The sequence below is a fragment of the Chelonoidis abingdonii genome, chromosome 21 (assembly GCF_003597395.2).
Source record: "Chelonoidis abingdonii isolate Lonesome George chromosome 21, CheloAbing_2.0, whole genome shotgun sequence".
NCBI classification, from domain to species: domain Eukaryota; kingdom Metazoa; phylum Chordata; order Testudines; family Testudinidae; genus Chelonoidis; species Chelonoidis abingdonii.
In genome coordinates this window covers 15,852,426-15,868,947 of record NC_133789.1, presented here as the reverse complement: position 1 = coordinate 15,868,947, position 16,522 = coordinate 15,852,426, and the positions used below count along the sequence as shown (strand labels likewise).

At 44.0% G+C, this 16,522-nt stretch overlaps 1 protein-coding gene across 3 annotated transcripts in view; it reads left to right on the top strand.

Moving 5' to 3' along the window:
• LOC116829821 (uncharacterized) overlaps positions 1–16,269 on the top strand; it is a 72,000-nt gene extending 55,731 nt beyond the window's left edge. Inside the window, exons 3-5 of one of the 3 annotated variants that reach the window (XM_075059650.1) lie at positions 1,308–1,434; positions 11,870–11,983; positions 12,390–16,269. In XM_075059650.1, coding sequence (XP_074915751.1) covers positions 1,308–1,434; positions 11,870–11,983; positions 12,390–13,951 — 1,803 coding nt within the window. In that variant the 3' untranslated portion in view covers positions 13,952–16,269. Of the gene's footprint in view, positions 1–1,307; positions 1,435–11,869; positions 11,984–12,350 lie in introns of all 3 variants that reach the window. The other 2 variants (XM_075059649.1, XM_075059651.1) reach the window with 2 other exon arrangements.
• Positions 16,270–16,522: the final 253 nt, after the last annotated feature.

The following is a 16,522-nucleotide window of genomic DNA, read 5'->3' as shown; positions in this document are numbered from 1 at the left end:
TGCAAACTTTATCAGTGATGATTTTATATTCTCTTTTAGGTCATTGATAAGAATGTTAAATAGCACAGGGCCAAGAACTAATCCTTGCGGGAACCTGTTAGAAATACATCCATTCAATCATAGTTCCCCATTTACAATCACAGTTTTTAAATCTATTTAATGTATGCTGGATTTTTTTTGTATCATTCTAGTTTTTTAGTCAAAATATTGTGCTGAACCAAGTCATATGCCTTACAGAAGTCTAGGTATATTACATCAATACTGTTAGCTGCAACTAAACTTTTGATCTCATCCACGAAGGATATCCAGTTTGATAGGATCTATTTTCTCTAAACCTTTATTAATGAGTACTAATTATATTACCCTCCTTTAATTCATTATTAATGAAATCCAGTATCGGCTGCTCCATTATCTTGTCCAGTATCAATGTCAGACTGACATTTTGGTAATTAGCTGGGTCATCTCTTTTACAGTTTTTACATATTGGCACAGCATTAGCTTTATTCCGGTCTTCCGGAATTTCCCCAGTGTTCCAAGTCCTAATTAAAATCAACATTAACAGTCCACCACGCTCCTGCGCCAGGCCTTTTAAAACTCTTGGATACGAGTTATCTGGACCTACTAATTTAAATACGTCTAACTTTAATAGCTATTGTTTAATTTCCTTGTGAATTATTTTTGGAATGGAAAGAGTGTTATTGTCAACTCTTATTTTATGAGTACATCATCTGTTTATCTCCAAATCCAGGAGAGGAATATTTTTTGAACACTTATACCTCGTCTGCATTATTTTTGATAATTCTGCCGTTTCCATCTAGTAATTTACCACTACCATTATTAAGATTAATTTTGTAGTTAAGATACTTTTTAAAAGTTCCTTCTTATTTTCATTGATTGGTCACTGATTTCTGAAAGCATCCCTTACCAATTTTCTACAATTCTGACCTTCTAACTTATATTCTTTACTATTGTCTTGCCCTTTCTTCCATATATTTTATTTGGAGAGTGTTGAGATTCCTACCAGTGAGCCACCAGCAGGGTCCAGAGAGAGCCCCATATCCTATATCAAGCTCTGGCTAGTTGGTATATGATAAATGCGAAGACTCTGCCTCCGTCTGTCATCTGGGAGACACAAAGTTTCTCTCTTTCTGCCCTCTGATGTCTCCTAGCTGCTCTAAGCAAGGTGGGGTGGAACTCCGTTAACATGTGCCTCTTGGAGCCTCCATTTACCTGGTGCTGCTGTTCCATGAATAATGGGGTTGTAACTGGGGCAGCAGGTACTGAGTGTTGGATTCTTGCTCTTTCAGGGGCCAGTGACTTTTGAGGAGGTGGCTGTGTATTTCACCAGGGAAGAGGGGGCTCTGCTGGACCCCACTCAGAGAACCCTCTACAGAGATGTCATGCAGGAGAAATATGAGACAGTGGTCTTTCTGGGTAAGGAGTCTTGTCCCCTGGGTTATTAGAAGCTGTGGAGTCTCTAAAGAACCTGAGTAGTAATAACTTTATACCTTTATTTGTCATACAGGTTTTGACATGTTTCTTTGCCCCTCTTTTTTGCTTTATCTCCCACCCACTAGAAAAAAATTGTGGACATGTGCCTTTTTGGTGCCGTCAGTCATTATAAAATTGCATCTAATTAATAACTACATTAATAACTGTAGCTTTCATGCCTTTTCCCCATTTTAAGAGGAAAACGTGTCGCCTATAGAATTCTAAATTAAGTAAATAGGTGTATGACTGAAGGAGGAGCAAATACAGCATCCTTGGGGTAAGCGACTGTCTGTAGTGTGTGTTTGTTTGTGGTTGAGGGTTACTTGCTGTGTGCTGAGCTTGTGTTTGTCAGTCTGGTTGGTTCTTTGAAGGACCGTGTGCTGTGGCTGGCAGTTGGAGGCTGTGAGCTTCAAAGGAGGGTCTGAAAGCTAGAAGCCTCTGGTAATTGGCTGAGCCTTAATCAGTGGGCGGGGCATTCACACAGGCCAGGGCTTTATAAAGCCGCGCACAAGCGACCAGGGGCTGCTAACAGGGAGTTTGGAAGGGGAGTGGGAACGGAATGGGGGTCCCTTGCCGGTGTTATCTGTTTCCCTTTATTCCCCTTAAAACCTATAAAGCAAACTACATTCAAAACTTCTTGCTTTAAACAACCCCTATCTTTAACTAGGAGAAAATGCAGGCAGAAGCCCAGCTGCAGAGTGGGGGCTATCCAGTTTATTGCACTGAGCGTAGCATGTATGATTACCTGCCCTGTGGGCGGGCGGCGTATGTGTGCAGTCGGTGCAAGGAGCTCCTGGCCCTCAGAGACCACGTACGGACTTTGGAGGCCAGGGTGGCGGAACTGGAGGAACTAAGAGAGGCAGAGAGGTATGTTGATGAGGTTTTCCGGGACACTGTAGAATTGTCCCACCTCCCGGTCAGACAGCCCTGCGCTAATTGAGGAGGATGAAAGGCCCAGGGAAGCAGAGCAGTTAATGGGAGAGAGGGAAACCTTCCCATAGTTGGGACCCTCCTTCCAGATGGTGCTGGGGTTGCCTCTCAGCACTGAGGTTACTCTCTGGGGAAGGGAACTCCCGGTTGCTAGGAAAAGACAGGTGTTTAGTAGTGCGGAGATTCTGATCATTGAAACATAGATAGCTGGGTTTGTGATGACCAGGAGAACCGTATGGTGACTTGCCTGCCTGGTGCGAAGGTTGCGGATCTCTCGAGGCATCTAGACAGACTTATGTGTAGTGCTGGGAGGAGCCAGTGGTCGTGGTACATGTAGGGTCCAATGACATAGGGAAGGTAGGAGACATGTCCTGGAAGCCAAATTTAGGCTGCTGGGGAAGAGACTGAAATCCGGACCTCTGTATGGTGGCATTCTCAGAAATGCTTCCAGTTCCACGCGCAGGGCAGGTAGGCAGGCAGAGCTTCAGAGTCTCAATGCATGGATGAGACAATGGTGTAGAGAGGAGGGGTTTACATTCATTAGGAACTGGAGAAAGTTTTGGGATGGGGGGAAGTCTATACAGGAGAGATAGGCTCCACCTAAACCAAAGTGGAACCAAACTGGTGGCACTAAACATTAAAAAGGTTGGGGTAGAGCAGCTTTTTTAAACTAGGAAATCGATGGCGAAAGCCGACTGCTGCAGAGGAGCATGTGGATCGGACACAGACTTCTCGTCTTAGGGGAGAGTCTATGATAGAGAATCTCCAGGTTATAGTCAGGAACAGAGGACAGAAGAGGATAATGTAAGGGCCAGATCAGATGATTAAACAGTCACATATAAAAAGAATCTGACACATCAGAAAAGGCAGACAAATAAACAGGGACAAGTTTTTAAAAGTGCTTGTACACAAATGCTAGAAGTCTAAATAATAAGATGGGTGAACTAGAGTGCCTTGTGATAAAGGAGGATATTGATATAATAGGCATCACAGAAACCTGGTGGACTGAGAGCAATCAATGGACACAATCATTCCGGGGTACAAAAATATATTGGAAGGACAGAACAGGTCATGCCAGGCGGGGGAGTGGCACTATATATATGTGAAAGAAAATGTAGAATCAAATGAAGTAAAAATCTTAAGTGAATCCACATGTTCCATAGAATCTCTATGGATAGAAATTCATGCTCTAATAAGAATATAACATTAGGATCTATTATCGACCACCTGACCAGGACAGTAATAGTGATGATGAAATGCTAAGGGAAATTAGAGAGGCTATCAAAATTAAGAACTCAATAATAGTGGGGGATTCAATTATCCCCATATTGACTGGGAACATTTCACTTCAGGACGAAATGCAGAGATAAAATTTCTCGATACTTTAAATGACTGCTTCATGGAGCAGCTGGTACGGAACCCACAAGGGAGAGGCAACTCTAGATTTAATCCTGAGTGGAGCGCAGGAGCTGGTCCAAGAGGTAACTATAGCAGGACCGCTTGGAAATAGTGACCATAATACAATACATTTAACATCCCTGTGGTGGGAAGAACATCTCAACAGCCCAACACTGGCATTTAATTTCAAAAGGGGAACTATGCAAAATGAGGGGGTTAGTTAAACAAAAGTTAAAAGGTACAGTGACTAAAGTGAAATCCCTGCAAGCTGCATGGGCGCTTTTTAAAGACACCATAAATAGAGGCCCAACTTCAATGTATACCCCAAATTAAAAAACACAGTAAAAGAACTAAAAAAGAGCCACCGTGGCTTAACAACCATGTAAAAGAGAAGCAGTGAGAGATAAAAAGACTTCCTTTAAAAAGTGGAAGTCAAATCCTAGTGAGGCAAATAGAAAGGAGCATAAACACTGCCAAATTAAGTGCAAGAGTGTAATAAGAAAAGCCAAAGAGGAGTTTGAAGAATGGCTAGCCAAAAAACTCCAAAGGTAATAACAAAATGTTTTTTTAAGTACATCAGAAGCAGGAAGCCTGCTAAACAACCAGTGGGCCCCTTGATGATCGAGATACAAAGGGAGCACTTAAAGACGATAAAGTCATTGCAGAGAAACTAAATGGATTCTTTGCTTCAGTCTTCACGGCTGAGGATGTTAGGGAGATTCCCAACCTGAGCTGGCTTTTGTAGGTGACAAATCTGAGGAACTGTCACAGATTGAAGTGTCACTAGAGGAGGTTTTGGAATTAATTGATAAACTCAACATTAAACAGTCACCGGACCAGATGGCATTCACCCAAGAGTTCTGAAAGAACTCAAATGTGAAGTGCGGAACTATTAACTAAGGTTTGTAACCTGTCCTTTAAATTAGCTTCTGTACCAATGACTGGAAGTTAGCTAATGTAACGCCAATATTTAAAAGGGCTCTAGAGGTGATCCCGGCAATTACAGACTGGTAAGTCTAACAGTCAGTACCGGGCAAATTAGTCGAACAATAGTTAAGAATAAAATTGTCAGACACATAGAAAACATAAAACTGTTGAGCAATAGTCAACATGGTTTCTGTAAAGGGAAATCGTGTCTTACTAATCTATTAGAGTTCTTTGAAGGGGTCAACAAAATGTGGACAAGGGGAATCCAGTGGACATAGTGTACTTAGATTTCCAGAAAGCCTTTGACAAGGTCCCTCACCAAAGGCTCTTACGTAAATTAAGCTGTCATGGGATAAAGGGAAGGTCCTTTCATGGATGAGAACTGGTTAAAAGACAGGAACAACGAAGGGTAGGAATTAATGGTAAATTCTCAGAATGAGAGACGATAACTAGTGGTGTCCCCAAGGGTCAGTCCTTGGACCAATCCTATTCAACTTATTCATAAATGATCTGGAGAAAGGGGTAAACAGTGAGGTGGCAAAGTTTGCAGATGATACTAAACTGCTCAAGATAGTTAAGACCAAAAGCAGACCGATGAAGACTTCAAAAAGATCTCACAAACTAAGTGATTGGGCAACAAATGGCAAATGAAATTTCATGTGGATAAATGTAAAGTAATGCACATTGGGAAAAAAATACCCCAACTATACATACATATGATGGGGCTAATTTAGCTACAAGTCAGGAAAAAGATCTTGGAGTCATCGTGGATAGTTCTCTGAAGATGTCCACCAGTGTGCAGAGGCGTCAAAAAAGCAAACAGAGCATGTTAGGAATCATTAAAAAGGATAGAGAATAAGACTGAGACTATAATTATTGCCTTTATATAAATCGATGGTACGCCCACATCTTGAATACTGTGTACAGATGTGGTCTCCTCATCTCAAAAAGATATACTGCACTAGAAAAGGTTCAGAAAAGAAGCAACTAAAATGATTAGGGGTTGGAGGGTCCCATATGAGGAAAGATTAAAGAGGCTAGGACTCTTCAGCTTGGAAAAGAGGAGACTAAGGGGGATATGATAGAGGTGTATAAATATGAGTGATGTGAGAGAAACAGATAAGGAAAAGTTATTTACTTATTCCCCATAATACAAGAACTAGGGGTCACCAAATGAAATTAATAGCGCACTGCAGCAGGTTTAAAACAAATACAAGGAAGTTCTTCTTCAGTGCAGCACACAGTCAACTTGTGGAACTCCTTGCCTGAGGAGATTGTGAAGGCTAGACTATAACAGTGTTTAAAGGGAACTGGATAAATTCATGGAGGCTAAGTCCATTAATGCTGTTAGCCAAATGGGTAAGGAATGGTATGTTCCTAGCCTCTGTTGTCAGAGAGATGGAGATGGATGTCAGGAGAGAGATCACTTGATCGTTGCCTGTTAGTCCACTCCTCTGGGGCATCTGGCATTGGCCACTGTTCAGTAGACAGGATACTGGGCTAGATGGACCTTTGGTCTGACCTAGTACGGCCGTTCTTATGTTCTATATGACTCATGCATGGCTTATGTGACAGTCAGATGAGCTCCTCTTTGATAGGAGAGGGTTATAATGTTGCTATTCAGGACCCTACGGGTGAAGTGGAGAGCAGAGCTGTGGAGGGGAGGAGGTGGTCAGGTCAAGTAGATGAATTCTGGGAGACCAGGACATAGGAGGAGGTGTGTTAGGATTAGTGTAAGAAGCAGCAGGGAGGAGATGAGGTAGTGAGAGATGAAGGAGAATTAAGAATTCCCAAGGTCTCTGGGAACAGTGGTGCTGGCTGAGGGTAAAGGGACAGAAGAAAGGGGGAATGTGGCCAGTCGGAAGGGCGCCCAGGAATGTGGCTGGTGGGTCAGTGGGAGAGAAGAGAGGTTTGGGGATCTAGAGTGTATGGGATCCCAGACCTTTACCCCAAATCCCTACCCAAGGTCTCTTTGCTTTAGAGGGCCTTTTTTACCTTTCCAGTTTTATTTTTTTTTTTCTTCTTACTTCAGTTTCACTTTTCATATTACATTTTTTCCCCCACAAATGGGATTATTTTAACTCTTGACCTCCCTCTCCCACTCATTACCCCCCTCCCCCATATAGCCCTCCCTATCTGTATTCACAGTGACCTCTGGACACCAATCCTGAGTCCTTGCTCATTCCTCCTCCCACAGCAGGGCCTACCAAGCACAAGATGAGCACTTTGTTGATGATATCACAATCTGGGTGGTAGTGTGTAACCGTGCAGTATTACACCTATAAGATTACGTGGACTCTGGGCGTAAACAACTTACCCTTTACATGGCTACTCCAAGTTCATTGAAAAGATTAAATTTGGTGCCACACAGAAACTTGAATTTCATACAGAGAAGTTATTCTTCGCCTATGATTGCAATTATCAATACACAGTGTTAAGACCAGAGTTGGCAACCTTTCAGAAGTTGGTGTGCTGAGTCTTCATTTATTCACTTCTATTTAAGGTTTCGTGTGCAGTCATACATTTTGAACATTTTTAGAAGGTCTCTTTATATAAGTTCTATAATATAGAAACTAAACTATTGTTGTCTGTAGAGTATAGAGTAAATAAAGTTTTTTAAATGTTTAAGAAGCTTCATTTAAAATTGAATTAAAATGCAGAGCACCCTGGACCAGTGGCCAGGACCTAGGCAGTGTGAGTGCCACTGAAAATCAGCTTGTGTGCCGCCTTCGGCACCCATGCCATAGGTTGCCTACCCATGGATTTGACTAAGATAAGTATATTAAAGAGGGTCTTGTACTGTGCATACTTAAAAGTTATGGTTACCATTGGAAACAAAGATCGAGGGGCAAAGGAGAGCATCAGAAGGAAGGCCCTGATTCAGTTTACACTGTCTCGGGGACCCGACAAAATGAAAAAATGGTCACTAGGAGAGGTAATTTATCCACTTCCTTATGGTAATAGGATGGCTATATACCATATGTGCTCTTTTACTCTGATTACAATAATATCAATAGCTGCCCCAACCCATATGTGGCGTTTGTAAAGTCCATAATTAAGTGTCAAGCATTAATTCTCATGATTTACATCACTTATTTATTAATAATTTCAATATATGAAGGCAGTCCAACTGCTGAGATACTGCATCGCAACCTAATTGCTAAAGCCCACCCCAGACTTCCTTCTTTCAGAATCCTATGGCATATTGCACCTCTTTGTGGTTACTCAAAATGAGGGTGCAAAATATCTGAGCTCGGATTCTCTCCTTAGGTCTATTCAGGTAAATCCAGGGCCGGTGCAACCATTTAGGCGACCTAGGTGGTCACCTAGGGCGCTGGCATTTGGGGGGCACTATTTTCTTGGGCAGCGACTGCGGCGGCCGGATCTTCGGCCACCCCGGTCGCCACCGGCATTTATGTGAAGGGAGCTGGGGCAGGGGAGCGCGGGGAGAGCCGTCTGCAGCAAGTGGGGGGGGGGAGGGTGCGGCACACAGGGGAACTCCCTGCCCCGCCTCCTCCCAATCAGCTTAGGCACCGCAAGCCTGGGAGGTGGGAAAAGTGAAGCAGCGACAGCGTGCCCGGGGTACTCGTGCGTGGAGCAGGGCTGACCTGGGGCGGGTGGAGGGGGTGCCTCAGGGCAGAGGGTGGGGAGCTGCCGCAAGGGGGGCGCCTCAGGGTGGAGGTGTGGGGGGGCGAAAGGTGGAAGTTTTGCCTAGGGCGTGAAACATTCTTGCACTGGCCCTGAGTAAATCCCAGACTTCAGCATAACTACTCCCACAAAGCCTCCACCTAATATAAGGCCCTTAACTGTAGCAAGCTTAATAACCCATTTATTTATGAAAGGTGACACAGAGTCCTGTGGCACTGTATAGAATAACAGACATATTGGAGCATAAGCTTTCACGGGTGAATACCCACTTTGTTGTGCATCTGACAAATTGGGTATTCACCCACAAAACTTATGCTCCAATACATTTGTTAGTCTATAAGGTGCCACAGGACTCTTTGTCACTTTTTACGGAGCCAGACTAACATGGCTACCCCTCTGATACCTAACACCATTTATTTGTGTTCACCTCCTTGCCCCTCCATGCATGTTCCAAGCTAATAAGCAATACTCTGATAATGACATTTTACCTCTAGCGATTATAAAATTGCCCACGGGACATAAGACTACGTCATAGATCATAACATCAGGTTGGGGTCAACAGCAGTAAGAGTTTGGAGAGAATCATGTCCGTCGTGTCTCTCCCCCCTCACCCCCACCTGCAGCAGCCACAAGCTGTCTTCCCTCCAAGCTCCTTGGATCTTTGAGCCTGTCCCTCCTGAGGGTGCATGGTGCAGTTCTTAAATAAATATATGGAGATATACTTATCTCATTGAGCTGGAAGGGACCTTGAAAGGTCATTGAGTCCGGTGCCCTTCCTTCAGTAGCAGGACTAAGTACTGTCCCTAGCAGTTTTCTGTTTGTTTGTCTCAAGATCCCTAAATGGCCCCTCAAGGATTGAACTTACAACCCTGGCGTTAGAAGGCTAATGCTCAAACCACAGAGCTATCTCTCCCACCTCGTTTCTCACATTCTTCTTGTCCAGAAGAATTAGAGGCTGTTGCTCCTGGAATTTTAGTGTTTAATTCCCCAGCCTTGTCCACACACTGGACAATTCTTCTTCCCGTTACTCCTGAGTCACTAGATTTCCTAATTCCCCAAAATGTGCTGGGGTAGCTGAGCCTTTGACCTGCTTCCATGGTCTGCTCAAGCGTTCTCAGGCATCAGGCCTCTAGCCAGCCCCTCTCTATGGATAGAGACCCACGTGCCTCTCCTTTTAGACCAGGGATTAAGGATTGCAGCTTGTCCTCCACTGTGTTCACAGGGCTTACATCCAGTTCCTGTGCTTTGCTTTCTCTCCAAGGGCTGTGAGCAGTTTGTGTGTGATAGAGGTGGGAATTTTGGTGATACTTCTAAGATGCCAATGCACACCTCAGTTTCCCTCTGTGATTGGTATTGCTATGTTTATAAAGAGCAGAAGACATGAGGTGTTTTGTCACATAGCTGTCATGGGGTGATATGAATGGGTCATTAAGGACTGGCAGGGACCAACCTACATCAATTGAATACTCAACAGAGACAAGGGAATAATTGTCACCTGTCCATGGGAGAATCTCAGCTTGGCTTAGTGAAGCATACATGGACTTGTTATGTTTTTGGGAGCAGGAAGAACTGGGCTCTTAGATGCAGAGAGCTCTACCAAAGCAAAGACAAATGGACAGGCACAGTGAAAGGAAGCTAAACTGTTTTCTAGAGCAGTATGGCTCAAGGGCATTGGTCAATATGGACTATATTGTCTTTTTTGCTTCTCTGTGCTAATCTAAGGACTTTCCAATGCTGTGTTTCGGTTGACTAATAAACCTTGCTATGTTTTAAAAGTCTGCCCCAGGTCACAGCGAAAACTTTCTGAGGTGCATTGAAGCATGAATGAGGAACAGTCTCTCAATAGGAGTGTAGTTCAGCTAGACCTGCTGGCAGAGCTCACAGGTTGAAATAAGAATGTTGAAGCCAGAGTTCTCAGTCCCACGTGTTGAAGCTACATGGCCTATCTTTGGGGTTTAGTGCACTCAAGGTGCACCTCCCAGGGACTGTTTAAAAGGCAGGGCATAGCACAGATCCTATGGATCTGTGACAGTGTGCCATTAGTTAAGCCTTATGGGGGAAACATATAAAACAAGAAGAACATCTAAATGTGCATTTACCATCGTCCTCTCATCAGTCCTCTTGGGAATCCCTGATTGGTTCCAAAGTGTATTAAAACCTTTCTTAAAGGATTACCTCTTGGTTATCAGGTCATGTCAGTTTGTAACCCAAAAAGATCCCCCTCAGTCAGCTCAAACTCAGCTGTTTCTCCCCAAAAAGCCTGTCTGTCTTCTTCAGTCTCCTGAAAGAGGTGAAATGAGTCACTGCCCCTTTCTGCATAGGGCAAAGCTTCAAAAGATGGAGATCTGCATAACCAGCCTTGAGATCTAGCATTCATTACCTCTCAGTGATACCAGATTGCACAGGAAACCCATCCCTGAGACCTCCCCGGTATCATCTGGCCCATCTCAGCATCATAGTCTGTGAAGTATTCATGCTTTCAAAGGCTGGCTCAAATATACAGATAAGTCATAATTAGGGCAAGTGTTTGCTGGCAATGAAAACCGAATAATTGACAAACATGAGCAATATATAATCCTTTACAGCATGAAAGTCCATTGGGAGGAGGGGACAGCAGCCAGCTGTGTGGGAGTGGTGGGGCCTAGACACTGGACATTGAGAGCCTGGAGCCAGCTGTGTGCTGAGGAGATGAGCAGGGGAGAGGTGCTGTGAAAGCAACCGAGAGCAGGTGTGAGCACTTGTCCGCTCTGCAGTATGATGAGGGAGCCCAGTGTCCCACTGCCAAGTGCCCTGCCTGCCCAGGGGAAACTGTGCAGTGGTTTTGGTGAGCCCAGACTTGTATGATGAGGGAAGAAATTGGTAGCAAGTCTCAAAAGCAGCCAGCCCCCATCCTCTGCCCTGCACCCTGCGGATGAGTCAGGTATCTCTGGGCAGAAATCTGAGGGGTTGTGACTGCATGCCCCACCCACGCTCTGTTCAGAAATTCCGAATATGAAAGGTGATTCCAGAAATGAAGAGTAATTTGGGGGAAAAATGCAATAATAGTGGCAATTTCCGGAAAACACTGGCCCTAGTTGTAATATTAAATTACAATAGTCTCAGTATATATGCCCTGTGTTCATCAGATCCGTCACTCTGCTTTCACGCAGTTCATTCTGCTGGTGGGTTCTACCCCTTCCCCCATTCTGTCTGTTTTGTCTATTTAGATTGTAAATTCTTCAGGGCATGGGCCAGCTACTATTCTGGGTTTGTACTTTGCCTAGCACAACAAGGACCCATGGTTAGTTGGCCTTTAGGCACTAAAGTAATGCATATGATTAATAATAATAACAACTCTCCTGCCACTTTGAGCCAAGGAGGCTGGCTTTGGGATGTTACTACTTAAAAATGAGCTGGGGTTAAAGCCATTAAATATTACTTGTCACAATTATCCCACAAATTCCACTGACCCCCCCTTGTTTTCTGTCTTGAAAAGGGTTTCCAGTTTCCAACCGTGATGTGATCTTGCAGCTGGAACAAGGGAAAGAGCCTTGGGTCCCAGACCTCCACAACTCTGAGAAAAAAGTGCTCCCAAGAGCTCCTGGCACAGGTGAGGAATTGATTAAACCAACTCAAAAACTGTCCGTGAATACAGGAAACATTTGGGATTCCCTACAAAGACCTTGTGAGCTCTCCAATTTCAGGATTGTTCCCAGGAGATGCAGAATCATTAGGCAGAGGTCACTCATGGCTTCCCACCTATCCTGTCTGACAACTGGCAGCATGTTCCTCCCCAATCTCACTTTCCCCTGAGAGTTCTGGTGAGATGCGAACCCAGAACTGATCCCTTCCTGTCTCCTCTGGTGAATGGTTTGGGGAAAATCAGCTCCTGAGAGGTTTGATCTCTCCTGCACATATTTTGGTTTGTTCATCCCTTTTTCCATTCTTCTCTCAGATTTCCTTTCTCTCTGGCGCAGGGAGTGACCTCTCTCTGGATTCTCTCTGTCTCCCATCAGGTGTTGGGATGGTGAGTGAGAATGAGGAGAAACCCCAGCAGGAAGATGCCGAGCAAGTAGAACCACATGCAACATTATCAGGAAGCTCCAAAGGGAATGATTCCAGGAGTTGTGCACTCCCAGAAAAAGCAAAAGCCTGTGAGAGTCATCACAGGCCAGAGGAAAACTTTAATAGTCACTCAGACCTTATTACATGCGAGATAATCAACTTGGAAGGAACATGCTACACATGTCATGAATGTGGGAAAAGCTTCAATGGGAGCTCTGACCTTCTCATACATCAGAGAATCCACAGAGGAGAGACACCCTACATGTGCTCTGAGTGTGGGAAAAGGTTCAATTGGAGCTCAGCCCTTATCACACATAGGAGAATCCACACTGGAGAGACACCCTACATGTGCTCTGAGTGTGGGAAAAGCTTCAATCAAAGCTCACACCTTATCACACATAGGAGAATCCACATGGGTGAGAAACCTTATGGATGCTCTGAGTGTGGAAAACGCTTCAGTCGGAACTCACACCTTATTACACATAGGAAAATCCACACTGGCGAGAAACCTTATGGATGCCCTGAGTGTGGGAAACACTTCATTGATAGTTCAGCCCTCATCTCACATCAGCGAATTCACACAGGAGAGAGGCCCTACATATGCTCTGAGTGTGGGAAAAGCTTTAGTTGGCACTCACACCTTATCACACATCATAGAATCCACACAGGAGAGAAACCCTACGCATGCGCTGAGTGTGGGAAACGCTTCATTGGTAGTTCAGCCCTCATCTCACATCAGCGAGTCCACACCAGTGAGAGACCCTACACATGCTCTGAGTGTGGGAAAAGCTTCAATCAGAGCTCTGCCCTGACCACCCATCAGAGAATCCACACAAGAGAGAGACCCTACATGTGCTCTGAATGTGGGAAACGCTTCAGTTATAGCTCATCCCTTACCACACATCAGCGAATCCACACGGGTGAGAAACCTTATGGCTGCTCTGAGTGTGGGAAATGCTTCATTGATAGTTCAGCGCTCATCTCACATCAGCGAATCCATACAGGAGAAAGGCCCTACACATGTTCCAAGTGCGGGAAAAGCTTCAATAAGACCTCAAACCTTATCACACATCAGCGAATCCACACTGGAGAAATGCCCTACACATGCTCTGAGTGTGGGGAACACTTCAGTTATAGCTCAGCCCTTACCACACATCAGAGACTCCACATGGGTGAGAGACCCTACACGTGCTCCATGTGTGGGAAAAGCTTCAATCAGAGCTCTACCCTGATCACACATCAGAGAATTCACACAGGAGAGACGCCCTACACATGCTCTGAGTGCGGGAAAAGCTTCAATCAGAGCTCTAGCCTGATCACACATAGGAGAATCCACACAGGTGAGAAACCTTATGGATGCTCTGAGTGTGGGAAATGCTTCAATCGGAGCTCACAACTTATCACACATAGGAGAATCCACACTGGTGAGAAACCTTATGGATGCTCTGAGTGTGGGAAATGCTTCAATCAGAGCTCACATCTTATTAGACATAGGAGAATCCACACCAGATAGACAGCCCACACATGCTCTGAGGGTGGGAAACGCTGCAATTAGCGCTCAAACCTTATTAGACATCAGAAAATGCACCTGAGAGAGACTTGTCATAAATGCCTTGACCAGTCTGGCCAAGGATTTTTTAATTTTTTATTTTTTTTTGCTAATTTCCACATAGTGATCTTTGCACCATCTTTACTGTGATGTCTCATCTCCCCCAGATGAGTTGGTCTGCTTCTGCCTTTTGCAGCTCACCCTTCTTTTGGGTCAGTCCTGTGATCTTTTCTATCAGCTCCTTTCCTTTTGAGTCCAAGGAGTGTGTCCCTCCAGCCAGGAATGTTCAACAGCTCCAGGTGGGAGAGAGTTTTGATCCCGACAAGCTACACTGAGGCAAAAACTACCTGTGCCTTACATCCACTAGGATACGTGGCATCGGCTGCTCAGGTTAGTGATCTTAGTGTAAAAAGACAATTATAGTTGTAGTGCAGATGCGGCCCAGGTGCAATGGCTGATATTAACTTTCCCCTTGACCTGACCTAATCTCCATCACTTTTCCCAGTCTAAACAATCCCTGAGCATCACAGTTATACTGTTCCCCCATTTCAAAGCAATTGTTAGTCATCAAGTTCCCCCTTAAGGAGCAAATTGTTTCATTCCCAGGTCCTTTGATGTTGTTTCAGGTTTTGCTGAAGAACAGATATTTTTACTATCATTTCCCTCACTTAAAATATATTGAACTATAACAAAGAGCAGGAACAGGGCAGGGATAGGGAAAAATGGCATTTCCCCTCTGTAACAACAGAAGAAAATAGGGTAAGTCAGAGGGATTCCCTTATTCCCCATCACCATCCCAATCCCCCTGTTGTTCAATAAGGTCAATATTTTCTCTAAAGGGCTGGAAAGGGGATTCCCTAGTAAATGGCTTGGAACTAAGCAAAATAACCATGTATTTGGCTCCCAAAGCAGTTGTGGCCCGGGTCCTGCAGGGGGTCACTCCTGAAGATATTTCCTTCCTGATCAGCTGCATGTTGCTATTATTAGGGAAATGCAATCCCTATCGAGGTAGAGATGGGAAAAATGTTTAGCTCACCCCTGGGAGGTGCTACAAATGTGTAGAAAATGCTAAATTCTTGTTGAATGTGATACAGCTGCAGAAAGATACCTACCTGACATTTGTTGTCCTGCAGGGATTCTAAGCCACACCTGAATTTAGTCCCTAATTTAAATCTGTCACCAGATTAAAGAAATAAATGGGCATATTTGAGGGAGTTATACCTCATTTTCGCTACTGATATGTTGTGTGGTTGGTGAAGAATTCTGTGCCAAAGAAGTGTAAAATGACTCCAAGTCAGGTCAAAGATTTGACAAGAACTCAGGTAGAAATTGCTGGTACTAGTGATTGACTTTCACCCCAGAGGTGGAAGCTGGGTAAACTATTTGTAGAACCCTGCTCCCTAGTTAAGTGGCATTGGTCACACTCCTAAAGGCACCATGATTAAATTGGGAACAACTGTCATTTACCATTTGGATCCAAAGTTTCATGAAGCACAGAGAGAAACAGCTGATTCCTTCAGAGCTGTTCCGTGCTTATGGGTCCCAATCTGGCTACCTTGTTGGACAAGAAGCACTTCCATGCTGGGCAAATGATGGTAGCCAGTGGGGGAGTGTATCAGATTCCAAGTTCAAACTGCAGGATACATGAATGCTGAGTCCAGAGTCTGTGGTTAGTCTCTTAGTTTTGTTTTGAGTCTAATGCATTTCTATCACTTTTCCACCTCCTGATACTTTGAAAGATGAAAAAGTATGAAAATAGAGCACAGGTGGTTTTTCTCATGATGCAACCTTCTCACGTAGTGTGAGACGCCTTCCACCTACACTTGTGGGAGAAGACCCAAGGAGAAACGAACTCACAGAAATGGAAGGCTCCTAGGTTATTGTAGAATGTGACTTCACGCAAAGCTCACTGGGTGGAAATGGGAATTAAGAGAAAATTGCCATATAGGTTTATATTTTGTAATCTTTGAATAAATTATCAGTGACAGTTAAATTAAACATGAAGTTAATTAGTGTAAAGTAAGAGGGTGATTATGTGATAACTTTCAGTGTTACAATATAATTCAGGTTTTCTTCTGGTTCTCTTCCCGCCCCCTCCTACTATATAGGAAATAGTGGCTAATCATGAAAAGTAAAACCCCACTCCAAATGAATTAGAGTAGGGGAACGTGAGAGAAATAGAATGTATGAAAATAGAGACCCAATATAGACTGTAATTATTTCTATTTCAAATGGAATTTATTTTGATAAACTTAAAAATAAATTTTCTGATAAAAGGAAAATTGCTTGAGACAAGATATGTAATCTTTTACACTTCAGGGTAACAGCCACAGAGTTCCCCAATTCACTTGTTTGCTAAACAAAGACACATTGGGCAGGAGATGTCAGAATTTAAAATGGTGATGGATGTATGATGATTTATTTTTGCAACCAGTTATTTTTATGGGTGCTGAGGCCCCTTTTCCTTTTGAGGAGGCAGCTGTAAGAGCATAGCTGTTTAACCTTTAGGCCTGGCCATGGAAACCTCACCATAAC